This window comes from Haliotis rubra, unplaced genomic scaffold (assembly GCF_003918875.1).
Source record: "Haliotis rubra isolate DU_JTF1 unplaced genomic scaffold, ASM391887v1 Scf112, whole genome shotgun sequence".
NCBI lineage: Eukaryota > Metazoa > Mollusca > Gastropoda > Lepetellida > Haliotidae > Haliotis > Haliotis rubra.
The window spans coordinates 501,476-529,028 of record NW_025765026.1 but is presented as its reverse complement, the minus strand read 5'-3'; the positions used below and the strand labels follow the sequence as shown (position 1 = coordinate 529,028).

The following is a 27,553-nucleotide window of genomic DNA, read 5'->3' as shown; positions in this document are numbered from 1 at the left end:
ACTGGTTTATCTGGACCAGACACCATTCTGTCATACAGCTCTTAACCTTAAGACTGGTTTATCTGGACCAGACACCATTCTGTCATACAGCTCTTAACCTTAAGACTGGTTTATCTGGGCCAGACCCCATTCTGTCATACAGCTCTTAACCTTAAGACTGGTTTATCTGGGCCAGACCCCATTCTGTCATACAGCTCTTAACCTTAAGACTGGTTTATCTGGGCCAGACCCCATTCTGTCATACAGCTCTTAACCTTAAGACTGGTTTATCTGGGCCAGACCCCATTCTGTCATACAGCTCTTAACCTTAAGACTGGTTTATCTGGGCCAGACCCCATTCTATCATACAGGTCTTATCATTATGATTGTTTTTTTAGATCCAGACCCCATTCTATCATACAGCTCTTAACATTATGACTGGTTTGTTATATCCAGACCCCATTCTATCATACAGCTCTTAACAATATGACTTCTTTGTCAGATCCAACATTGTAGCAGTCTGTTGGTCACTCTCACCAAATGTATGAAATCTCATTATTCTGCTCGGCACACGAAAATTGTATCTTGAGTCCAAAATAACATGGTTCGAAAGAAACATCTGTTTCCTGTTCAGAAACGATTAATAGAACTACACACGTATCAATCCGGGCATATACAGATATTAAACAGATATTAAACCCGCCTAATTGACAAGGTTGGTCACATTGTTCTATCGGGAGAAGAGCATGTACTATCTCATTGTTTCACCTTTGAGCATTAGTCCAGCTGACAAGTGAATGGCCAGCACATGCCTGATAACGGTGATCCCTGAGCGATATCTCACGATGTAATCCTATTTCGGCGTGAAATCCGGTTCAGGTTACAGTAACATTCATCGAGGAAGAGGGGTCAGAGTCAATGATAGAGGGAAAACATGGGCGCGAAGGAGTGCATCAGAACTGCCATCGCCTTTTCGATTGGATGCTTCCTGTCAATTTTCGTGTTGATACGGATGGTTATAGTCATCCTGAAATCTCGGGGGAGGGTATCATGGAAAAGACATGACATGCCGGACTGCCTGCGTGACCCAGCTTTGGGGACTCACAACTACGCACATCTCGAGGTGAGTGCATGCTTCAGTTGCGGGTTGTCGTAACAATGAGCCGGCCCGGTGTGTTTACGACAGACTTGTTCGGTTATAAAGAACCGCAGGGGATTATTCGAAAATCGCAGCACCCGTCGTCTGTTGTGGTCTATACCCACGCCCAATTTTAAGCAAGTTCAAACTTGACATTTTGCAGCCTTCCTTTTATCAGAGACCATATTTATATATTCCCTAGTATAATAAGCGAAGACTAAAATGTAGGTGTATTGGCGTCTAAAGATATCTACTAAGTAAAGATACCAAAGACTTGATGGAACATACGGACACATGGCTAACTAGTATTGAATGACTTCCGATTCTGAACATACACAAATATTTAACAAAAAAAGATTGACTTTAGTCAGTTTCGGACCAAACACTTTTCATTGGATAGAAACATTCCACAGTGACATAGAATAGAGGGTGTTTGGCAATGGATTTGCCTCATGATCTTTGATAACAGGACAAGGATGCCGTCAAGGTGACCTCATAGCTCCTTACATGTTTTTACTTTGTGTAAATTTTTTAGATATAATGATGCTGAAAAATACAAAAAGCGAATTGATTAGGGAAATTAGCATTTTCATTAACCCAATTCGCCAATGACATAACGCTTACACTAGACCAGGGCTCCAGACAATTTTTCAACATCATGGGTACGTACTCCACATTTTTTCACTACAGGAGTACTGGAAAACCTTAAGAGTACATTATTGTTTCGTTTCATATATGCACCACAGCATTGATAGTCTTGTGTAAGCAGGTCAATAAACAATAAACCAATAGTTTTCTTCAGATAAATACGTCTGTAAATGATTCTAAGACCGTACACTATTGCTGTGGTGCGTACCTGCTACGTTTTCTAAATTATTTGCTACCGTATTGTGCATACTTTTTATCGGTACTAACGCCGATACGGCCCTTATCTGGGGCCCTGCTAGGCAGAACTGTATAATGGTTTAGTTGGTTTCCGATTAAGGGTAAATGTGGACTAAGCAAAATTATTCTATAAAGAGAACAAGATATAAGATGTGCAAAGAAGGAAATTTTGATTTGTCAACAAATAGAAAATACACTTCAGGGGTTGTGTTTTGATATTGATCGAGGCTCTGTGAAAGACGAACGAAAGTCAAAAATTGTAAAATGGGTGGATACGTGGTCTGGCCGAAACTCATTGGGCTGGACAAATTTCGAACTACTACTAGTTATCTCCCCTAACAGCACGTCCGCCTCCACTATGTTGCTGCCGGGGATGAGGACAAGCCGTTGATGTTGATGATACACGGATTTCCCGAATTCTGGTTTTCGTGGCGTTATCAGATAAAAGAATTCAAGAAATACTACAGGTTGGTTCCACAAAACAGAACAGAAACTAACCAAAGAATTTTTATATCGATGCAATCACCGGATTCAAACAGACATTCTTAAAACCAAATCATCTTTCATCTCAACTCATCTCACGCACAATGTTATGCTTTTTTACTTACCATATTTATATAAAAAAATGCTTATGGTTATTTTGTACGCTGCTAGCATGAAACCTCTTTAGTTTTGATATCTTATTACTAGCACTGGCTCTCAACATTCTACAATGAATGTAGACTAACAACTAGTCTCTGAAATGAACATATTTTACTGTTGTTCATAGTAAAAAAAAAATATAATGAAAAACACTTTCTTCCTAGACTTGCGTGCTTTCTTTTACTTCAGGGTATGTACGAGAGACTACAATGAATGCTGTTGTTTGGTTAAATTCCTTTGTTTACTTTTCTTGAAACGTCTCTGAATGTTGCACGCAACATTGTTTCACCACTCGTCTACGCCACTCGCCGATTCTTTAAGTAGCATCGCGATGGTAGCAAGTCACTGCCTAACTGAAATATTAGCTATGTTTGCGATATTTTCTCTCTCGCTAAAATATTTTAACTATTTCCTACCTAGAGTGGTTGCCATCGACCAACGTGGGTATTCGGAGTCGGATGCGCCCTCTGGTGTCAACAGCTACAACGTTGGTGAATTGGCTAATGACATCAAACAGCTCGTACCAGCTCTAGGTAGGTAAAAGGTTGTATCTAGGCCATTGCTGTAAATGGTAGAATTGAAGGACATTGGTGTCCCAATCATTATAGGTGCCACATTTTACTTAAAGAATCGCGTCCTTTGCTTAAGAAGCCTATATCATCGTGGATATCAGACAACACAGTAAATTGATACCCCTGATATGAATGAAGTACTTTTAAAAGCGTGTTATACCCAACTCCTCTTTGACACTTGACTTTACTTGTCTGGCCTACGATCAAGTTTGCATTTGCTTCTTTGGGAATAGCAACTACACTGCATATCTGTCCAATTTCTTCACTGGAAATGAAGGATACTAGTACATACAGAGCCTGGGAAGTATTGACGAAGACCTATTTCTTGGGTCATCGTGTGCTATTGTTATGTCCCTTCGATACTTGCGTGAAATAGACCAAGCGGACTATCTACTTCATTGACTTCTGAAAGTCCGTAACTGGTCACCAGGATCTTGTATTTTGATTTGTAACTGCAGGCTACAAGTCGTGTGTGTTGGTGGGCCATGACTGGGGTGGAGCTGCAGCGTGGACTGTGGCCGGACTCTACCCTGAGCTGGTGGAAAAGCTGATCATCATGAACTGCCCGCACCCACTGTCCTTCAGGAAATACGTCGCCACACACATGGCCCAGTTCAAGAAGTCTTGGTACGTTTTGCGTGTGGTATGCGTTAACTTGCTGCGCGTTAACCTGCTGCATGCACTGATATGCCTAACAAGAATATTCTTACAGTTTGGGTCACTATGTTGGTTGTAAAGATGTTTCTATTTCTCCCAGAAATGTCAAAGAGCTTGTGTCCGTTTTTTTCTATTCCGGTTAGTGCTCGTTCTTCCTCCTGTACATACTTCTTCCCGTGGGTATACATTCTTCTACTGTACACGAAGGTACGCTGTCTTCTTCCCGTACATGGGGCGGTGGGGTAGCCTAGTGGTTAAAGCGTTCGCTGTACACGCCGAAGACCTGGGTTTGATTCCCCTCATTTTTCTAGAGTTTTATTTTATTTACGTTTTTAGGCCACAGGCCCACAGTACAAAACATTTCAATATTGTGATTACAAATGGAGTGATTCATACAATTTCAAAGCAAAATATATGTATTTAGACAAATTCACAGAAGTAAGTTGATGATTTGAGGACATAAGTCGAACAAATGTTTCAAATGAGGGGTTACTGTAGTATTTGTACTCAATATACTGCTTTCTTAAGTCGGTGAAGGCACAGCAGACAAGGATAAAATGGTACTCGTTTTCGACAAGCTGGATGTTATATCGAAGGCAGTATCTACATAAACGGTTCTCGATGTCTATGCCCAAACGTCTCCCCATTTCGATCATTAGCTGGTGGCAGCCACATCTGAATCTAGTTAACGCTTGCTTCAATGGCGGGGAACTGATTTGTGAGAGATAGGATTCCGCATGCAGAACTGTTTTGTAAGATGAATAAGCTGTCAACTTGGAGTTAGATGCTATTGAAGCCTGCCATCGTTGAATGTTGTAGTCAGACACTCTTTGTTTGAACTCAGACATGAAAATATCAATATGTCCAATATCTTGCATAACCCAAGCGTACCCGAATCCAAACTGGAATAGAATATGTTTGATTTTTGTGGCCCAAGAAGATCTGTTGACGTTGTCTAATCCATATAGCATAAGATAGGTTTGCTTCGGTAATCTGTCGTTATTCATGTTGATTATTTTTGCCCAATATTTAACACATTTATTTACATAAGAAACATATAATAGAGGTCGTCCACTTATTTCGCCGAGCACCGCATCATTGCAGGTTGTCAAGGGCAGATGTAAATTCGTTTAATGAACCTTTGTCTGTACCCTCTCAATTTGTTCTACCACCTCATATCCCCAGAGCTCGGCGCCGTATGTAAGTATTGGAATGACCATACTGTCGAAAATCCTCATTGCAGTGGTGATCTGTAATTCGCCACACATATAGTGAAGTCTGTATATGTGTAGACATACTTTCTCCGCCTGCTGTGCTAACACCTGTCTCGATCTTGTGTCCACACTAGTTTGGGTGTAAAATGAAGTCCGAGATACTTATAATACGAGACAGTTTCTATTTGGGATCCTATGTAGTACCATTTTTCATATGAACGTAAATATCCACCTTTTTCGGAATACAACGATTTTGGATTTCTGCATATTCAACGTCAATCCCCATTTTGTACAAAAATTACTGACACAATTGATTTGGTCCTGTAGTTTTCCGGCAGAGTCCGCGGCGTTAGCAACACATCATCGGCGTAGAGCAATGAACATACATTAGGGAATTCCTCTGATATAAATATTCCTTTACAGTTAGACGTTGACATCTCAGTGACTAGTTCGTTGATGTATAAAATGAACAACAGTGGACTGACCATGCAACCTTGGCGTGTACCAATACAGCACTGAAAAAATCCGTAAGCCCTTTATCTGTACGGACACGACTGAAGCTTAGAGTACATATTCCTTAAAACTTTCAAGATGTTCCCATGTATTCCATATTTGATAAGCCGATGCCACAGTAATGTATGATTGACGCTATCGAAAGCCTTAGAGAAGTCAATAAAGAAGACGTACATTCTCCCTCCAGTTGATTTAGACAAGTATTTCGCGATCATACCGTAGAGAGAGAACATGTTGTCAACTGTACTATACCCTTTCCTAAAACCTGACTGATTCTCATGAATGATGTTGTTTTCTGTGATCCATTGTTGAAGTCGTTGATTTAATATTTTAGTGAAAATCTTTCCAATTACCGGCAGGAGCGAGATTCCTCTGTAATTATTTGGATCGGATAAGGAACCATTCTTGTGTAGTGGACAGATAATAGCTTTGCACCATGTCATTGGGAAATTGCCAGTTGCCAATATTTCATTAAAAAGGTATGTCAGACTAGCTGAAATGTAATTGACAGAATGTTTCAATAACTCTGATGAAAGACCATCCCAGCCTGGCGCTTTTCGGCATTTAAGATTCCGTATAGTATCTGTGACTTCACGCAGTGTTATTTCGTCGTTGAGTTGATAAAGAAATAGTTGGTTACAATCATTACAATGTGAGTCATGATCTGATAGGTCGTTTGTTATGCCATCAATAATGGTTGAATCCGTTGTTACAGAGTTTAGCAAGTGTTCGAAATAGGTAAAACCACTCGGTGCCACTGATTTTGTTGGTAGACGAAGAAGTAGCTTTAATTGATTTAATAGCTTTCCACAATTCCTCAGGGTTGTCACGAATGTTATGGAACTTCTCTTTAATATGTAACTGATGAGAGGATTTCTTAAGTCTGCATGTTGATTTAAAGACACGTTTCATTTGTTGGTATTTTCGAAAATCCATTGAAGCGTCTGTCAATCTGAACTTGTCGAGAGCCCGGTACTTGTCCCGCTTCGCTGACTCACACTGCTTGTCCCACCAGGCAGGCTGACGCTCGGTCGAGTCACGTGACCCGTGTCGTCTGCTCATCCCATCTGCAGCCCGCGCATAGAGACTCGAGATCATATCGACAGCACTATCAATATCAACACACAACAAATTGTTAATATCCTCTATCATTGACTTAGAAACATCATCAGCAATAAGTTTTTCAAAATTCTCCCGAAAGATATCATTCCACACAAACTTTGTATAAGGTTGAATTGGTATCTCATTTGTTGAGTCACTGCATTTAGTGTTTATGTTTAATTCACACATGATAGGAAAGTGATCAGATTCGTCCAGTGTTAGAACCTCAAAGTCAATTATCTGATCGAACAGCTGTGAAGTCGCCAACATGTAGTCAACTGTGCTACGTCCATTATTTGCTGTACATGTAATATTACCTTCCCTATCTCCTGGGAATCTGCCATTGAGCAAATGAACACAGTGTAAGCTACAAATCTCAAGCAATCTTCTTCCAAAATTGTTGACTTCTTTATCTTTGTTTCTACGAGGTATACAGAATACATCACTGTCATACCATTCACTCACAGGTAAGAAGTCAGCACTGTCATCACTAATGAAATCTTCCTCCATCCCTCTTCTGCAATTAAAATCTCCCATCAGTAATATGTCTGCATCATATTTGTTGTTCAACTCACATAGTGTTTCTTCGAGAATATCAATGCTATCTTTGTCTTTTCCTTCATAATATGTCGAGTTCTCTGGCGAAACATAGATAAATCCTAGAATTATATCCCTTTGTAGCTTGAAGTAGGTTGACTCCAGAAGAATGTATACAGCTGAATACTTGGCATAATTCTGTTGATTCCATCACATATAGACTGCTGGATAAACACTCCAATTCCCCATGTTTACCCTTACTTGGGTACAATGTGTAAAGCCCATTTCTGGTGTCCCCGCCGTGATATTGCTGGAATATTGCTAAAAGCGGCGTAAAACTAAACACACTCACTCACTCTTCCCGTATATGCTGAGTCTTCTTCCCTCCCGTAGGTACATGTTCTTCTTCTATGTCCCCCTGTTGCCGGAGCTGTACTTCTGTATGCGGGACCGGAAGATGTTGGAAGTCGCTCTCACCAGCAGCGTCATGGGAGTTCACTGTACGAAGTTATCGCCGGATGAAATCAAGGCTTATAAGTTTGCCTTTCCGACGTTAGGTGAGAGGCAGTTGTTACAATCCAAGATAATAAACACACCAACTTTTCATTTAGGTCAGATCTTTACTCCGATAGGATCCTTTCTGAAACCTTCTTGGAAGGTCGCGTTAGGCCAGTCCAGAACAAAGTTTTACCGCACCATTGCACGAGTCGTTGATCCAAATTTCACACCTAACATTAAAGTTTCTTTCATCGTGCTCTCTTTAGGTTGTAGATGATATGTCACTTACAAACATTAGTTGGTTGATGCATGTGAGATTGTGTAGATCGATGCTCATGATGTCAATCACTGGGTTGTCTGGTCCAGATTCGATAATTTAGAGACGTCATATAGCAACAAACAAACCTTATATTATGATTCATTATGAACGCATTGACGTTTATCACTTTCAGGCAGCTTTACCGGTCCCATCAACTACATCCGGGCGATCACACGCACTATGCCACCACGCCAGAAGAAGATATCTGCCCCTACCCTTCTGATCTGGGGGTGCAAGGACGGGGCGTTAGAGAGAGGTCTTGCCCCACTGGCAGAGAAGTACACGGACTCTCTGACCATCAAGTATGTGGAGGACGCCAGTCACTGGGTGCAGATGGATTGTCCAGATGTCGTCAACGCCCATATGAGGGACTTCTTAAACATTGCTTCGTAAACATACGGGGTGAAACGAACCTGGTATATAATAATCTTTCATTGAGGGATGTCTGAGTTACACCCAATTGGCAGCGCAATCTAGTGTGAACCGGTTTCGAACAGAACTGTGTTCGAATGTATGATGAACACGATGTAAATTTAGCCATTGATTAATATATCAATTGTACAGAGAATTCACGTATAACGAGGAACGGGGCCCAGGACTTCAGAAGCCATGGTTTGTTTAGTACCACAACAAGTACTTATAAGTACTAACGCGAGGAACTAATATTAATGCAGTATTGTTGATCAGGTTTGTTTATCATTACAATTGATCATGACATAATAGGTAATACCATTTATACTTTCTGACTATTGTATCTTTACATTAATTTATTTCAGTTGAGTGGTTCCCATACTTTGATGTAATCATCTTTATTACAGTTCCAAACATATATTTTTATAAAAAGTATTATTGACTTCTGTATGTGTTTTATATTATTAATAAAGCTTATATCGCTTCATGCTGTTTGTTTACATGCATATAGAGAGTGAGTGAGTGAGTTGAGTTTTACGCCGCACTCAGCAATATTGCTACATGCATATAGCAGAACACAAATAGCAGTAATATATTTTTGTCTGACTGCTGCGATAGAGGGACCCCCAAGTGAATTGTTAGTTCTCTATTCATGTATGACTAGTTTCTGATCCACTCCATGACGTGTCCAGCGCAGTTAAATGAGGGCTAGCAGAGAGGGTTCGATTCCCCACATGGGTACACTGTGTACAGCCCGTTCCTGGTGTCCCCCGCCGTGATATTGCTGGAACATTGCTAAAGCGGCGTAAAACCATACTCACATATTCTTCATCTAGATGCTCGTTGTTCCACTGTTGCCATGAGGAGCCCACAGCTAAGGCATGTATATGCTAAGGATCAAATCATAGATTCAACAGAAAACTATTATGTGGGGGTCAAATTTGGTTTAAATACCTAAGCTTATTGTAAGCATGGGTCCTATGTTTCAGTATGTCACAGCACCTTGTGGATCTCATACCTGCTATTGACATGTATTGTCTATTTGTCAATGACTCGTTCCATGATCTGCAAAATGGTTGTTTGGTGCCATGAAAAACATTTTTATGGTTACTCATGTATTAAGTGCATAAGGTTAGATTAAAGTTGATGTTTGCCTAAAGAGGGGTTACGATATTATTATTTATCCAGTTTAAAATGGATACAATTACAAATTATTAATCTACGTTTAAGTAAAGTTGTGAATTTGTGTGATCCTTAGCAAAGTGTGAGTAGTATATTTCACCATGTCTTGGAACATCTTACACAAGTACTGACTGCATAGTCACTGATTCAAGTGCACATCTATTCAACAGTGTCTCGAATAAATCAAATTACATTCTTTCAGGACCGCCTCCGTGGTGTAGTGGTTAGCGCGTCCGCCCGGAGAGCGGAAGGTCGCGGGTTCGATCCCCGACCGCGTCATACCAAAATACGTTAAAATATGGTACTTGTTGGTCCCTGCCTGGCGCTCGGCATTAATGGGTACAACAAGGACTGGTCGGCTCGGAGTCAGTATAATGTGTCTGAGTGGGATATTCATGCTTCACTGCGACATGGTATCTCAGTTGGCTAGCTCTATAAAACCAGCCTAAGTCTGGGCTAGTGCAAGCAGCCGCACATACACATACACACGCACGCACGTCGTCATATGAGCGTAATATTCTCAAGCACGACGTTAAACCCAATTTCACCTCACCTCACATTCTTTCAGCATCAAGGTTCAGTTTGTGTTTCAGACGCTGTAACCGATGCCCACTAAGGATACTATACATGTTATTGCCAAGAGTAATGTCCTTGGTCCAGGTATCTGACAACAGCATAGATATAGTCGACAAACCAGACACACTACATACATGACAGCATGGGTAGTGGCATGCTACGTCCGGATACCATGTCACGTAATCATTTCCGTTCTTGAGTTCACATGTCAGATTTTCACCTTATGCAGTGTACAGACGTTCACCCATGAAGCTTCCTTTACAAATATATCGTTGTAGAACACGAAAGACTTAAGTTATATTGAATTTTCATTTTTTCTTGTGCTCGAACTTGAAGCCAGTGATATCAGTAATTGGTTCTGGTCAGGACTGGATTATTGACGTAGGCAGCTGTGAGCTGTAAAAAATTGCTGACTGTGCAGTTTAACAGTACTTTTCACTTTGAACCTTCTCATGGATAGGAACCTAGTTCAAATGAATCCAGCCAGTAGCAAAGAACATGTCCAATAAATATAAAGCAGACGCATTCACTAAATGCAGCGTTTTCGTTATCGGAATCAAATTATATTCAATCTTTAGGCTTTATATGCTCATTGGTGGTGAGAATAGACGACCAGGGAGAGGGGAGGTGAATGGCCTGGCACATGACGACTGATTGTAATCACCTGTACTCGGAGGGGGGGCTAACGCAGGTGACATGTGAGCATATTAAGTAACATCCATGAAAATATTGATCAAATGAATAATGCAATGTTACTGATTCGATTTTAGTTACACACAACGCAGTGGATGAGGTGAGGTGAAATTGGGTTTTACGTCGTGCTTGAGAATATTTCGCTCATATGACGAAGTGCATGCATGTGTATGTGTATGTGCGGCTGCTTGTACTAGCCCAGACTTAAGCTGGTTTTATAGTGCTAGCCCACTGAGATACCATGCCGCAGTGAAGCATGAATACCCCACTCAGACACATTATACTGACTCAGAGCTGACCAGTCCTTGTTGTACCCATTAATGCCGAGCGCCAGGCAGGGACCAACAAGTACCATATTTTAACGTCTTTTTGGTATGACGCGGTCGGGGATCGAACCCGCGACCTTCCGCTCTCCCACAACGCAGTAACCAGGATTCAGAGCAATATTGGGTGTGATTGCCTGCTTGGTGTTTGTAGGAATCAATGGATCCACGGATGAATGTTTGTTGTATGACACTATTGTTCTTTTCACCAAACTGTACCTTTCTACACAGTTACCGGATTGTACAAAGAAAACAGTTCTAGAAAGGTATTAAAGAAAGCTTAAATTTAATATATGACATGGGAATATTAATTGTATTGGAAATTGATTACCTGGCCAGGTCTTGAATCAGCTTGTTTGGGGCATCTAAATGTATGTCGAATTTCATATTTGCATAAACAAAGTGCCTATTTCCTCACTAACATGATGCACTGTTTCCGTAGCTACACTCCTGACAGTAGTCAAATTTGTCAAAATCGCGTATGCCACAGATCAGCGGTGTCTGGACATAATCCTTCGAAAGACAAAGAAAAATATTAGGGACAGTATCCACTAGGAACATCAGATGCATCGATTCTTGACAAAGATTACTCTTGATTCTACGATGGAGGTTAGCCCATCAATGCATGCATTCATTGATACATGACAAAATTACCCCTGATTATACCACAGAGGATGGCCCACCAATGCATCCATTGATACATGAAAGAATTATCCCTGATTATACCATAGAGGATAGCCCACCAATGCATCCATTAATACATGAAAGAATTACCCCTGATTATACCATAGAGGATGGCCCACCAATGCATCGATTGATACATGATGGAAGAATTATCCCTGATTATACCATAGATGATAGCCCACCGATGCATCCATTGATACATGAAATAATTATCCCTGATTATACCGTAGAGGATAGCCCACCAATGCATCCATTGATACATGAAATAATTATCCCTGATTATACCATAGAGGATAGCCCACCAATGCATTCATTGATACATGGAAGAATTACCCCTGATTATTCCATAGATGATAGCCCACCAATGCATCCATTGATACATGAAAGAATTATCCCTGATTATACCGTAGAGGATAGCCCACAAATGCATGCATTCATTGATACATGACAAAATTACCCCTGATTATACCACAGAGGATGGCCCACCAATGCATCCATTGATGCATGAAAGAATTATCCCTGATTATACCATAGAGGATAGCCCACCAATGCATCCATTGATACATGAAAGAATTACCCCTGATTATACCATAGATGATAGCCCACCAATGCATCCATTGATACATGAAAGAATTATCCCTGATTATACCATAGAGGATAGCCCACCAATGCATTCATTGATACATGGAAGAATTACCCCTGATTATACCATAGATGATAGCCCACCAATGCATCCATTGATACATGAAAGAATTATCCCTGATTATACCGTAGAGGATAGCCCACAAATGCATGCATTCATTGATACATGAAATAATTATCCCTGATTATACCATAGAGGATAGCCTACCAATGCATCCATTGATACATGAAAGAATTACCCCTGATTATATCATAGAGTTGAGTTGAGTTGAGTTGGGCTTTACGTCACATCGGCATTGTTCCAGCCATATAGTGACGAGAACAAGTCTGCATTAATAATCATTGTAGGTACAGAGTCAAAATGAGTTTTATTTCCAAAACATATATTCATTACATTGTCATTTAAAGACAGAAAAAGGCATAGCACTAACTTTAAAGGCAAGCAATTTGTTAGTGACATTACACAGTTACAATTTATTATACAGATCAACTTCCCTCAGGTAGTTCACTATCACTCAAGCGGGAGAACAGATCTTTCAGATTTGTTGCATCATAGTGTGAGTCCCTTGCAGACGATAAGTCCACACAGTCAAGCAGAATATGCTTGATGGTGAAAACCTCATCGCAAGAGACACACATGGGGCACCATCCCCATATACCATAGATGATAGCCCACCAATGCATCCATTGTTACATGAAAGCATTACCCCTGATTATACCATGAAAGAATGATTCCCGATACATGAATTACCCTGATTATACCATAGAGGATAGCCCACCAATGCATCCATTCATCGATACATGAAGGAATTACCCCTGATTAAACCATAGAGGATAGCCCACCAATGCATCCATTCATCGATACATGAAGGAATTACCCCTGATTATACCACAGAGGATAGTCCACCAATGCATCCATTCATCGATACATGAAGGAATTACCCCTGATTAAACCATAGAGGATAGTCCACCAATGCATCCATTCATCGATACATATAAGAATTACCCCTGATTATACCATAGAGGATAGCCTACCAATGCATCCATTCATCGATACATGAAGGAATTACCCCTGATTATACCATAGAGGATAGTCCACCAATGCATCCATTCATCGATACATGAAGGAATAACCCCTGATTATACCACAGAGGATAGTCCACCAATGCATCCATTCACCGATACATGAAGGAATTACCCCTGATTATACCACAGAGGATAGTCCACCAATGCATCCATTCATCGATACATGACAGAATTACCCCTGATTAAACCATAGAGGATAGTCCACCAATGTATCCATTGATACATGGAAGAATTACCCCTGATTATACCATAGAGGATAGTCCACCAATGTATCCATTGATACATGGAAGAATTACCCCTGATTATACCATAGAGGATAGTCCACCAATGCATCCATTGATACATGAAAGAATTACCCCTGATTATACCATAGAGGATAGCCCACCAATGCATCCATTGATACATGAAAGAATTACCCCTGATTATACCATAGAGGATAGTCCACCAATGTATCCATTGATACATGAAAGAATTACCCCTGATTATACCATAGAGGATAGTCCACCAATGCATCCATTGATACATGGAAGAATTACCCCTGATTATACCACAGAGGATAGTCCACCAATGCATCCATTGATACATGGAAGAATTACCCCTGATTATACCACAGAGGATAGTCCACCAATGTATCCATTCATCGATACATGAAGGAATTACCCCTGATTATACCATAGAGATGACAAAACTTTGTGACTGCACCAGTATCTATAATTGCTCATAGCCCTTGTGATGATTCACTGTTAGAATTGTTTCCCAGCAACTACTAGAGGAGATCCAGGGGATCAGGTGGTCAAACTCGGTTACCACGTAGACTTCATATACTTTTACTTCAACCTTTGTCTTTGCTAACATAATACCCATCACTGGTTTGTATGGTCCAGACACTTTATCATTTCCAGACTTCTGTCATACAACTCCTAATTGTATCATTAATATTTTTTTTTTTATAATTGATAATTTTTATTTCCTGCTTCCCATGTTACAGAAAAGGCCGTAGAGCCAAGGAACTCTAAGGTCCTTTGCAAGAAGGTTCATTGATCACAGGAAAAACAGGATTTGTTTTCTAACGAAGCACAAAACGAGAACACCAGACACCACAACACATTCACTCACCAATCACACTTACAAGCTTCAAATATTTACAGTAAGTTTAAGTTTAAGTCCATTCAGCCTATATTTTTCATTAGGGAACAAGAAGAAATAATTCAGAAAATCATTTAACATTTGCAAAATCATGATATAACATCCACTTTTTATAAAACCTATCTCGTTCACTTTTACTGAAGGATATATTCTTTTCAATAAAATACCTATCTTGTAAATAATGTCTAAAATGTTTAAAACTAAGAGTAGTTTTTAATACCTTACATTTATATATGAAGAATTTAGCTAACAACAATATTAAATCAAACACATCATCAGTATATTTGTTCTCATTCCAAACACAGTAAGTTGCAGGTCCAGTTTCATGTTGTGAACATGTTGACATTTATCATTCAATAATTCTAGAAAACATTTCCCATGAGCTTGCACATGTTCACAATACCAAAACAAGTCATTAACATTAATATCATTAATATCCTAAGAGTAGCTGAGACATTGTCTAAATCTGTATGACTCGTTGCGTTTGTTTGTAAAACACACAGAAGTGTTAAATGACTTGATCAAACTTAAAGGACTGTTGCGTTCAAATATGTGTTTCTTGCTTATTACCATTTATCATACCCCTTTTGCGATCAATTTGTTGGCTATAGTTATTTCTGAGTGATTTTTTTCTCCATGTTTTAATAGCCAGACCTGTTACCATCTGACTAATGTCCCATATACCATCATCAGAAGTATGGTTCCATGTTATGCTGATACATGTATGAACAGCGTCTTCACATGTTTGAACAACGTCTTCAAATGTTTGAACAACGTCTTCACATGTTTGAACAGCGTCTTCACATGTTTGAACAACGTCTTCACATGTTTGAACATATTGTTTGGAAGAAGCGTGTATATAATCTCGTTCTTAACCCTTGCTCATAAGTGAGGCAATCAGAAGTCATGCTGGGCTGGGCGTGCAGATAATACTAAACTTAATTGCTGAATCGTATAAGGGTACGTGCATAGTTTGTTCAATTTATTTCTGAAGGACACTCCGGAAGTATATTGTTGCTTAAGGAATTGAGTAGGATTCAAGAATATCCAATATAGTTTGGGATATTCTATTTTGTGGCGATAATATTTGGGACCCAAGATTGTGTCAGGATTATGAACACGATTATTCCATTCACAACCTGTTATGAATTTCGTGCAAACACGTGGACGTCCAGGTAAAAATCGAAATTTACAGTGAAACATGCCAGTGTGTTGCTGTATATTGATACCAGTGACAAAACCGGACTGAAATGTGTTCCGATATCGTTTAAAGTTAACTGAACGTTGTTTACATGCGGCTTCTGTCAGGAATGGCTACGTGACAATTGACATGTTGAAAGTTGGAACAAGACAGAGCACTGCGGCAAGAGCTCTCAAAGTTTCACAGTCATTAATTAGCAGATTACATCGATAAATAATCGCCATCGACACATAACGTTAATTGCATAGGTCGATCTGGTCGATCACGCACGACAACTGGCGCCGGCCATAGACATATGTAGGAAATGTCCAAATTAATAGATAACAAAAATGATGCAATTCCCTATTTTGACTTTTGCCATCTGTTCCTGAATTATTTCAGGTGAACAACTGACCAGACTTAGCTTATGTTTATGACGGATGCCACCGATGGGACAGGGTACGCTCACCATTTCGCGAACACCTGGTATCATCACTATTTCATAGTGATTCATAAATACATGCTCTGTCATCGTATTGCATGGTGACAATCACTGGATTGTCTGGTCCAGACTCGATTTGTTTACGAACAACATCGTACAGCTGTAATACTGCTGAAACAAATATATACTCATGATATAGTCACAATTGTACCATCGACTCTGCTTTTACCAGAGATTTCTTCTGGATGTGGAAAGGGTTTTGTCGCTTCCATTTACCAAACTACTCAACTTGGAGATGAGCCATAAAGCTACAGGTGATAGAGTGAGTAGACAGACTATTCGTAATCGATTACACAGAAGGAGCCCGCACGCTCAATGTCCACATGTTCTATGACTGACGGGCCGACACACTACACGCATTGTTACTAAGTACCTCCAACAGGAGAACATAACCGCCTTACCACGACCGGCACTCATCGAACACGTCTTGGACAACGTCCTTGCAAACGTCACCGTCAACAACCACCGACCACTCTCAACAAACTTCCCTGCAGGAAGAATGGGATCATAGAATGATCATAGAATGAACGAAGTTTGATTAGGAGTATGCCTCGTCTATTCCTGGATGGGCTTGAGAATAGAGGCTGATTCACGTGATATAAATGAGTTTGACGTTTGATGGAACAGTAAGGCGCTTTGGCCAATCACCGAAAACCTATGCTCTTCTGACGTTCAATGGTGAGGTGAGGTGAGGTGAAATGGTGTTTAACGTCGCTCTTAAGAATATTTCGCTCATATGACGACGTGCATGCGTGTGTATGTGTATGTGTGGCTGCTTGTACTAGCCCAGTCTTAAGCTGGTTTTATAGTGCTAGCCCACTGAGATACCATGCCGCAGTTAAGCATGAATACCCCACTCAGACACATTATACTGACTCCGAGCCGACCAGTCCTTGTTGTACCCATTAATGCCGAGCGCCAGACAGGGACCAACAAGTACCATATTTTAACGTCTTTTGGTATGACGCAACCGGGGATCGAACCCGCGACCTTCCGCTCTCCGGGCGGACACTCTACCCACTACACCACGACTAATGCAACTCTCAGTCAGAGGTCCCTGATATTTCGTGAAAGATATAACATATCAATAGTCGTGACACCTTTTTATTTAATATCCTCTACTTATTTTAAAGACCATAGATAAACCCTTCACTTTTTGTACAGTGCTTCATCATCTCTCGGAGTGGTATTTTAGAAGTTAGAAAGTAAAATATCGACAAACTGTATGGATACAACTTATTTCATTTCGTGAGTGGGACGTTTAGGAACGGATTCTCGACAACGGCACAAGAATGTGTGTCGAAAGAAAGTATCTAAAAATGTGAGAAGTTTTTATCCAGTTTGTCGATATAGTGAATCATCAGCCCCACGCTTCACAGAAGCGCCAGCTCAGCATACCCAGGGAACCAGGCTGAAACAATAACTCAGCAAAACGTCGCCTTGCAACAACGGCATCAACGGCAACAGCATCGAAAACCTAACCTCGACCAAAGCAATAAACATGTTACAAAATGCTATGCAACTATTACGAGTCAAAAACAGTAAGTTGTTGTGCACGTTTGTGCATTGTCATCGTTCATTCATGTCGTGTTGGCGCGTGTTGTAATATGGAGGTATGGTGGACGATAACAGAATAGGTAGCCAATAATAACATGAGTTCCCCTTTTCAAACCCACCCGGTGCAAACATGGGGTCGTCCCATACAACATGCAGTATAAAACAGCTCCGTGCAGCGACACCAGACAACGTAGCCTACGCGATTGCGGCGTGAACAGTTGGTTATCAGGGTGTCAGAGTCTATCACAGTACGGCATGGGGCTGAAGGAGTATGTCCAGACTGCCGTTACCCTATCGATAGGATTCGTCCTGTCAATCTTCCAGGTAATACGTATGATTTATGTTATTGTGAAATCTGGGTTGAGGATATCATGGAAGAAGTACGACACTCGTACAGACCCTGAAGCAAATATATCCAAGAAAGCCCACACAAGTCTAGAAAATGTGGCAAGTCTAGATTTCCTCAGCTTCAGGGTCTGTACCAATCTGCTGAATTCACAAGCCAGAATATGGCTTGTAATTATCAGTTGATCTCTAGCTGTCACTAGTGTTTAATATTAACTCATGGGGAGCCTCCCCCACCTCTCCCCAAGACCCCACACTGAGCCAAGACCTCCTGCTTCTGCCTGTCCTCTCACCCCAGACAAACAACATGTGTGATTACACTAGAGACCTGATGACTTATAAAATCTGAGTATTTTCTTTAACTGTTTCATTTTACACTGGCGAGGAGAGGGGATCATTTCGAAAAGTTTTCCATCTCAGGGTAAAAATGAATTGGAACTTTGATGAGGATGAAAGCAAATATACACAGCATTCGTCCAAATCAGAATACAATGATTGAAAAGTACTTAAGTGGTGAAGATGTGTTGTTTTGTTCTCCATCCAGGACATTCGAAATTCTCCCAATTCAGACAAGTCAGTAGAAAATACAAGCCATGCTACTGTTGTTTTTGTGTCATCCTTGATTTGCATGATGAAGAGACAAACAGAGAAATATAAATCATTAGGCTCAAAGCAGTGTACCTCAACAATGTAGGCATTTGTGACTTTATCCATAAACTTTAAAAAGACATTGTCATGGGGATCTGATGGCATATTGTTATCCTCCGCAACAACGAATTTGCGGGAATATAGAAACGAGTTCCGTCCGTCCGTGCGTCCGTCACGTTTTGTCCGAAGCATATCTCCTAAACTATTCGTGATAGCTTAACCAAACTTGGTACACATGTCAACCATGATCCCTACATGTGCCTTTTGGGTTTGACCCAAATATGAATGTTATTTTTTTGTTGTTTCCATGGAAACATGACTTAGGCTGTGACTATGAGAATGTCATCTTGTCCGAAGCAAAGCTCCTAAATTATACATGCTAGCTTCATCAAACTTGGTACACATATCAAGCACGATCCATAAATGTGCCATGTGATGGTAAGACCCAGATATGAATTTTATTTTTTGTGGTTTCCATGGAAACGTGACTTAGGCTGTTGTGACCATGAGGATGTCATCTTGTCCGGGGGGGCAGTAGGGTAGCCTAATGGTTAAAGCGTTGGCTCGTCACGCCGAAGACCCGGGTTCGAATCCCCACATGGGTACAATGTGTGAAGCCCATTTCGGGTGTCCCCCCGCCGTGATGTTGCTGGAATATTGCTAAAAGCGGCGTAAAACCAACTCAGTCAGTCATCTTGTCCGGAGCAGATCTTCCAAACTATACATGCAAGCTTCATCAAACTTGGAACATATGTCAAGTATGATCCATAGATGTGCCTTTTGGGGTTTAGACCAAGATATGAATTTTATTTTTCCGGTTTCCGTGGAAACGTAACTTTTCATGGAGGCTGTGGCTATGAGGATGCTGCGGGGGATATTGATGACACTTTCTGCTTGTTACATTATATATATGCGACATCAATTAAATTTCCACATATAGTGCAGTCACAACCTTTGGATTTTGGAGAATATAAATAACTTTGGATTATTTTTTTTTGAGATCCAGTTGTCCAGCCATAGGAATATCAAGAGATGCTACCCTTAGCTGGTATCCCTGCCTGCTCTCAAAATAGATTTGGCGACACTTGATACTCATTACCCCAAATCGGCCCACACAACTGGCAGTAGGACCTGGAGGTGGTGGGGGCAGTAAATATTCCTGTCACACACAATTAAAGCAGTAATGGGTGATAAGAATCTTTGCATGTGTTGTGAAATTCCAAGAAATTATCCCTCTGCAGATTTGTTTAGTCTCTGAAAATGAAGAAAGTCTCAGGGCTCCTTTTCATTATATTTTATTTTTTTTACTATGAACTTTTTTCAGTAAAATATGTTCATTTCAGAGACTAGTTGTTAGTCTACTGGTGATTTAGAGGGCTATGGCAAGACATTGACGTTGGAATTCTGCAGAAAGTTCATTGTTGCACGTGCAGTATGAGGCCGGGCGTTGTCTGGTTGAAAAATCTGTGTCTGTTGGTCAATAATCGGGAGAAGGTGAGGCTGTAATACGTGGTTGATGTAACGTTGGGCTGTCAGGTTCCCTTCAACGATCACCAAGTCTGATTTCTGGTTGTATGAGATGGATCCCCAAACCATAACGCTTTCTCCGCCAAATCTGTCCCCCTGTCGGACGCAGGGGCGTAGCTGTTGGATGTAGGGGGCGTAGTACAGGTCCAACAACTGGTCTACAGGCACGTAAACCCGCTTCTTTCAGACGGTTCCTAATCGTTTGAGCTGACACTCTCCTCAAACCTGGTATTTGTGTGGCAGTCACGGTTGGTAGGGCATGCCGATTACGCAGGTGATGGACCCGGATGTACCGATCTTGAAGGGGGGTCGTGATTCTTGGCCTTCCACTTCTCGGGCGATCGTTGGTCAAATTGAAGTTGTTGTAGCGGCTCCAAAGTCGGGATATCGTTGTTTTGTGAACATTTAGGTGCCGTGCAACAGTTCCAAAACTTTCTCCGGCTTGAACACGACCAATGGCGATATTTCGGTCGGCAGCACTCAATCGTGTCATTTTAACACAGCTTTTCGGCGACAAATGAATGAATATAATACGAAAGCACATGGGCTTTATACACCCCTACATTAACTGCCATTTTCATGATTTGCATGTGTTTTTGTGCGAAGTCACCATGAGGGTCATTTCATGCGTTGTGACGGAATAAGCAATAAAATACACTTATGCGTACAAATGCAGTTCTTTGGATGGTAATCTTCATTAATTACGTGTATAATTTCAATACATTCGAATAAAATTTAGTTTGGAAGCAATAACTTCATTCAAACGAATTTTTCATATCTGAGGACAGGGGTTGCGTTTCTTTTTTGACAGAGTTTATTAATGAAACTGACTTCAATTCATTTTTCCAACCTGTGCTCATTTATGTTTTGCAATTAATGCAAAAATAACGAACGGTATCCTCGTATTCTGTATTAGAAAAGTTATTTTCCAATAACGCGACCTTGATCCAGTGCAGTGTATTCTGTAACTGTACAATCAATTAGACAGCTCCATGTATACTTCTCAACAGAACTAAAGAACACCCATCTTTCATCTTACAACAATAGGCCAGCTCATTATAGACTTGAAATAATTTCCAACATGTGTTGAATAAAGTTTGTTTTTGTTTTTTTTTTTTTTAAAATAGGCAAAATAGCCAATCGTTTCATTGTATTCTTTGAACATTTGTGTGTCAGAAAAATACAGCATAGGTTTTCCTGTAATACAAGGCATTTTGTATGAGCGTTCTTGCTGTAGGGTATAAAACATCACTATTTATCTAGTAGCCGGTAAAACAGTTTTAAAACCGACAGTATTTTCAATGGTACAGAACAAGTCTAGATTCCATAATAGCCATTCTCCATGATGTGATGACAGAACACCAACTTATTTATGTTACCACTTGGAGCCGGATAAATGTTTCACCCACAGTCGATGATTTGTTACATTTGAATGCACCTGACAATATAATCTCTGAGAGTTATCTCCCCTAACAGCACGTCCGCCTCCACTATGTTGCTGCCGGGGACGAGGACAAGCCGTTGATGTTGATGATACACGGCCTCCCTGAATTCTGGTTTTCATGGCGTTGTCAGATAAGAGAATTTAAGAAATACTACAGGTAGGTGTCCCAGAAAACGACAGAAACACACGCAGCCTAATCCTTGTTATTATCGATACAAACACCGACGTAATCCAAATCAACTTGAATTCCAACCCAACTCGGGGCGGTGGGGTAGCCTAGTGGTAAAAGCGTTCGCTCGTCACGCCGAAAGCCGGGGTTCGATTCCCCACATGGATACAATGTGTTTAGCCCATTTCTGATGTTCCCCGCCTAGATATTGCTGGAATATTGCTAAAAGCGGCGTAAAACCATACTCACTCACTCCAACCCAACTCAACGCAGAAAGTAATGTTTGTAGAAGTTACGGTATGATAAATGTATGGGTATCTTGTACTGTCAGCTACATTAGGCTGAACACGGCAAGTCACGGCCGAACATTAACATATCCCAAAAGAACTGTATTTTCTGTCCAGAGTTGTTGCCATCGATCTCCGTGGATATGGGGAGTCTGACAAGCCCTCTGGGATCAGCAACTACGGTCTTGGTGAATTAGCCAAGGACATCAAACAGCTTGTACCAGCTCTAGGTAGGTTCGAAGGTTGTATCATGGCCGTTATAAGACAAATAAGACACACGGGATAGTTGTGCATGATCATAATCCCTGACTGACTGACTGAGTTTGGTTTTACGCCGCTTTTAGCAATATTCCAGCAATATCACGGCGGGGGACACCAGAAATGGGCTTAACACATTGTGCCCATGAGGGGAGTCGAACCCGGGTCTTCGGCGTGACGAGCCAACGCTTTAACCACTAGGATACCCCACCGCCCCTCATAATGCCTGATGTTTTGGTAGTCTTAACCACATAGTAACAGAGTAACAGCTTCTTTGTTTTATTGATGTTTAAAGGCACAATGTCACATATTTTCGATAATGTTTTGGCCTATATATATTGGGGCATATGCACTCACTTTAGCTTCCTATTGATGCACCAAAAGGCGTATTATCACTTGCGACTTGTATTGCCTGAAATCGATAATTGAAGCTTCGAGGCGAACAGTTTCCAAACAGAGAACACTTGCCATATTTGAAATGTAAACAATTGCTCCGTACATCGAAAACTGTCGCGCGTGGTGTTGGTGGTGTTTTCGAACTGGTTTCAAGCTGAAATGATTTATAGGATATTCATAAAGAGCGCTCCAAGGGACATAACTCTATGTGGTTCGCTTGAATAATGTTCGGCCGGTAGAGGGTGAGTCGATTTAATGCAACGTTGCATTAATTCATTTACACTTTTTATTTAATATTGTTATCTAAATACGTAGTTTATTTTGGAATAAGTTATGTGGTAGAAATGTATCTAATTATGTATTTTATTTATAAGTGTGGTGTTATATAGTGCCTTAAACAACGCACACAGCAATATTTTGCGTGTAAATGGTCGAATATGACAAGGCATTCCAGTGATTGACATCGTTAAATCGAGCTACGCATTTTGATACAATGAAATGCATCAGCGAGTCTGCTTGTTGCGAACCAGTTTGGAACATGAAGTTTTATGTGTTGGTTAACCATGGGTTTCAGTGCTGCGTATTATTATAGGCTTCTTATCCTGTGTGTTGTGGGCCACGACGTTGTGTATTTATGCACTGTTAGGCCATGATGGTATACATATATGTGTAACTACAGGTTACGAGTCCTGCGTACTGGTGGGTCATGATTGGGGCGGTGCTGTATCGTGGACAGTGGCTGGAATGTACCCTGAGGTGGTGGACAAGCTGATCGTCATGAACTGCCCTCACCCATTGTCCTTCATGGGATACGTCGTCACACACTGGGCCCAGTTCAAGAAGTCTTGGTAACTTTTGCATGGAGCATGAATATTAACCCGGATTTATGCAGTTACATATATTAAAATATGATTTGATATTACAGTCGCTGCTTTAGAGATATAGATACCTACATTTCCCCCAAATGTCAAAGATAATGTTAACACAGACGCTTACGATTCCCGGCCCTTCTGAATGTAGGTTTTCTTCATCCCATTTAATATCCCTTCTGTAGGTCCTGGTATTGGCTTCCTATGCCAACATATGATTTCATATTGCACTCACTACTACAGATACCTAAATTACCCCAATTGTCAATATTATCTGTCTGTAAACATAGACGTTAGCGATCAGTGTCCCTCTGAATGTAGTTTTTTCCCTTCCTTTCCGTTTAAGATCCCTTCTGTAGGCACATTTTTATGGCTATTGGCTTCCTATGCTTCAAATGTCTGCATATACTTCCTCCAATACACGTTCCTTTTAAGTCTTTCTCCTTCTCCTGCATGTGGACGTTCTGCCTCCTGTGCATACTTCCTCCAATACACTTCTTCCTCCTGTACATGTTGAAGATTCCTTCTACATGTTGAAGATTCCTTCTTCCTCCTGTACATGTTGAAGATTCCTTCTTCCTCCTGTACATGTTGAAGATTCCTTCTTCCTCCTGTACATGTTGAAGATTCCTTCTTCCTCCTGTACATGTTGAAGATTCCTTCTTCCTCCGTACATGTTGAAGTTTCCTTCTTCCTCCCGTACATGTTGAAGTTTCCTTCTTTCCTTCTTCCTTCTTGTACATGTTGAAGATTCCTTCTTCCTCCTGTACATGTTGAAGATTCCTTCTTCCTCCTGTACATGTTGAAGATTCCTTCTTCCTCCTGTACATGTTGAAGATTACATGTTGAAGATTCCTTCTTTCCGCCTGTACCTTCCTCCGTACATGTTGAAGATTCCTTCTTCCTCCTGTACATGTTGAAGATTCCTTCTTCCTCCCGTACATGTTGAAGATTCCTTCTTCCTCCTGTACATGTTGAAGATTCCTTCTTCCTGTACATGTTGAAGATTCCTTCTTCCTCCTGTACATGTTGAAGATTCCTTCTTCCTCCTGTACATGTTGAAGATTCCTTCTTCCCTCCTTCTTCCTCCTGCATGTTGAAGATTCCTTCTTCCTCCTGTACATGTTGAAGATTCCTTCTTCCTCCGTACATGTTGAAGATTCCTTCTTCGTCCTGTACATGTTGAAGTTTCCTTCTTCCTCCTGTACATGTTGAAGATTCCTTCTTCCTCCTGTACATGTTGAAGATTCCTTCTTCCTCCGTACATGTTGAAGATTCCTTCTTCCTCCTGTACATGTTGAAGATTCCTTCTTCCTCCGTACATGTTGAAGATTCCTTCTTCCTCCTGTACATGTTGAAGAGATTCCTTCATCCTCCGTACATGTTGAAGATTCCTTCTTCCTCCTGTACATGTTGAAGATTCCTTCTTCCTCCTGTACATGTTGAAGATTCCTTCTTCCTCCGTACATGTTGAAGATTCCTTCTTCGTCCTGTTTCTTGCGGTAGGGTGGCCTAGTTGTTAAAGCATCACACTAAAGATACGGGTTCGATTTATTGGTGCTCTTTTTTCCTCCTCCTGACAGCACATGTTGCAGATACTTTCGTCCCTGTTGCAGGTTCCAATTTTTCTTCTCCGTCCCTTTCTTGCCTGAGCTGTACTTCTGTATCCGGGACAGGAGGATGTTGGAAGTCATTTTTAACGGCAGAGTTTGGGGGACTCGATGTAAGAAGTTCTCACGGGAAGAAGTAGAGGCTTATAAGTATGCCTTCCCAACATTAGGTAAGAGGCATTTTATGCCATTCCAAGATAAGATAAGATTTTAAGCTCATTTACATGTAAGCCATGTCTTTGCCCTGGTATGTTTCCTGTCTGAGACCGCGTCAGGTGAACCACAACCTTGATCACACAACATGTTTTGTTCACAAACTCTTTTGGACATCCAAAGGGTAGACAAGTTTTGGACATCCAAAGGGTAGACAAGTTTTGGACATTCAAAGGGTAGACAAGTTTTGGACATCCAAAGAGTAGACAAGTTTTGCTATTTTGCTTTGATCTTACTCCCGTTTGTGTGCGTGTTAAAAACGACAGGGTGTACGGAAATGAAGATAAGCTGGTCCGAATACCTCACCCACTCGTACCGACAATGTGAGTGTGCCAACGCTAACTGCCTTTTTAGAAGTATCACCGACGACAGCTCCTTCGGGAGTGTCCTCAGATGTTTAAAATGGGTGGTATCGTATCAGAGTTAAAGATGTGATTTTAATGCGAGGTCTTGACTGACTTGACCATACCATACATTCACCATGTTGATAAACATAGTTTCCTTCTTCCGATTATTCATAGGTCAATTAAGATTGTTTATACATACGCGCCTCTCCCTTCCAGGCAGCTTTACCGGTCCCCTTAACTACATCCGGGCAATGCCACGCACTGTGCCACCACCCCAGAAGAAGATACCTGCCCCTACCCTTCTGATCTGGGGGTGCAAGGACGGGGCGATAGAGAGAGGTCTTGCCCCACTGGCAGAGAAGTACACGGGCTCTCTGACCATCAAGTATGTGGAGGACGCCAGTCACTGGGTGCAGATGGATTGTCCAGATGTCGTCAACACCCACATGAGAGAATTTCTACGTGTTTCGTAAACATACCTTTCTTGACGAAGCGTCTGAGTAAAACCCAAACCTTTTATGCATATTCACACGTTCATACGAAGTGATCGTTTGCCTTAATTACACACAGAACGTCTCACTTCGTCAGTTACAAGGTTCACACTTGGATGCTTAGGGTTATTGTCCATCTTTAAAATCACAATTTTAAGCATTTAATGTAAATTTGCTGTTATTGCTTTATGAACATATTCGAAGTAATGGCTAATGTCGGGGCATGTGATTGGATCGTGTGCGCAGGTAACATGTCAGGTGTCTGGAAGAACAAGGGTAGTTACTCAATCCATGCACCTCGACCCCACACCCCCTACATAAAAATGTTAATGCGTTTTGCATTTGAAACCGTTTTCAAAATCATTAATCTACAATCATGACCTGTTAATACCCGTATACTCAAGATTGTTCACTGATATATATATTCAAAATGAGAAAATAAACAGTGTCACGTATGTAGTCTATTTTTTTTTCATATGATACTTTCAGTGTAATATTTTCACATGCTACTTTTACCATCCGCAATGGAACGTATGGAACAAGTCCGCATGACGGAATTGCCTCAGACGTCCTTTTGTTACTGATGCATCAGAATGTGATATGTCCTCCATATGTCTACCCTAACACCGTTTGAAAGCTTTGCTGAGGCCTCGAACGGTAAATTTGATAAAACAACATCTGAAGAGTCTCAAGACGCTCTCTAAGACTTGCTAATACGGGCATGCTTGATTCTAATACAAACGTTATGCAGAAGTTGTGAAATGTAAACACAAAAGGCTGGAACCGTTGGAATTTTGCCCGGTCAGAAGGAAAAAATGACGACTGGAAATTTGAAATGATCCCTTTTGTCATACAGCCTTGTGCAGATTTTTCAAGTAATTTTCTCATAACCTCAGTCTCCATGCTTCCGAG

The 27,553-nt window shown here is 40.9% G+C and overlaps 1 protein-coding gene across 2 annotated transcripts; it reads left to right on the top strand.

Annotated features, from left to right (window-relative positions):
• The first annotated feature begins 787 nt into the window (after positions 1-787).
• Positions 788-27,096, top strand: LOC124289499 (epoxide hydrolase 4-like). Of its 2 annotated transcripts, none has more exons than XM_046726121.1 (6): positions 788-1,102; positions 22,034-22,158; positions 22,575-22,687; positions 23,791-23,959; positions 25,597-25,760; positions 26,367-27,096. In XM_046726121.1, exons 1-6 carry the CDS (start codon positions 914-916, stop codon positions 26,621-26,623), a joined length of 1,017 nt encoding a protein of 338 aa, XP_046582077.1. In that variant the 5' UTR covers positions 788-913; the 3' UTR covers positions 26,624-27,096. The 2 variants fall into 2 exon arrangements, with proteins under 2 accessions (XP_046582077.1, XP_046582076.1); XM_046726120.1 differs by lacking the exons at positions 22,034-22,158; positions 22,575-22,687; positions 23,791-23,959; positions 25,597-25,760; positions 26,367-27,096 and adding exons at positions 2,345-2,469; positions 3,065-3,177; positions 3,675-3,843; positions 7,632-7,795; positions 8,189-8,912 and having other exon boundaries at positions 827-1,102.
• Positions 27,097-27,553: the final 457 nt, after the last annotated feature.

Bases quoted from the DNA above. Each gene is read 5' to 3' on its own strand.
- LOC124289499 (XM_046726120.1), top strand. From the start codon at position 914: ATGGGCGCGAAGGAGTGCATCAGAACTGCCATCGCCTTTTCGATTGGA. The intron at 2,470-3,064 runs GTTGGTTCCACA...TTTCCTACCTAG, and splicing joins GAATTCAAGAAATACTACAG to AGTGGTTGCCATCGACCAAC. The intron at 3,178-3,674 runs GTAGGTAAAAGG...TTGTAACTGCAG, and splicing joins ACAGCTCGTACCAGCTCTAG to GCTACAAGTCGTGTGTGTTG.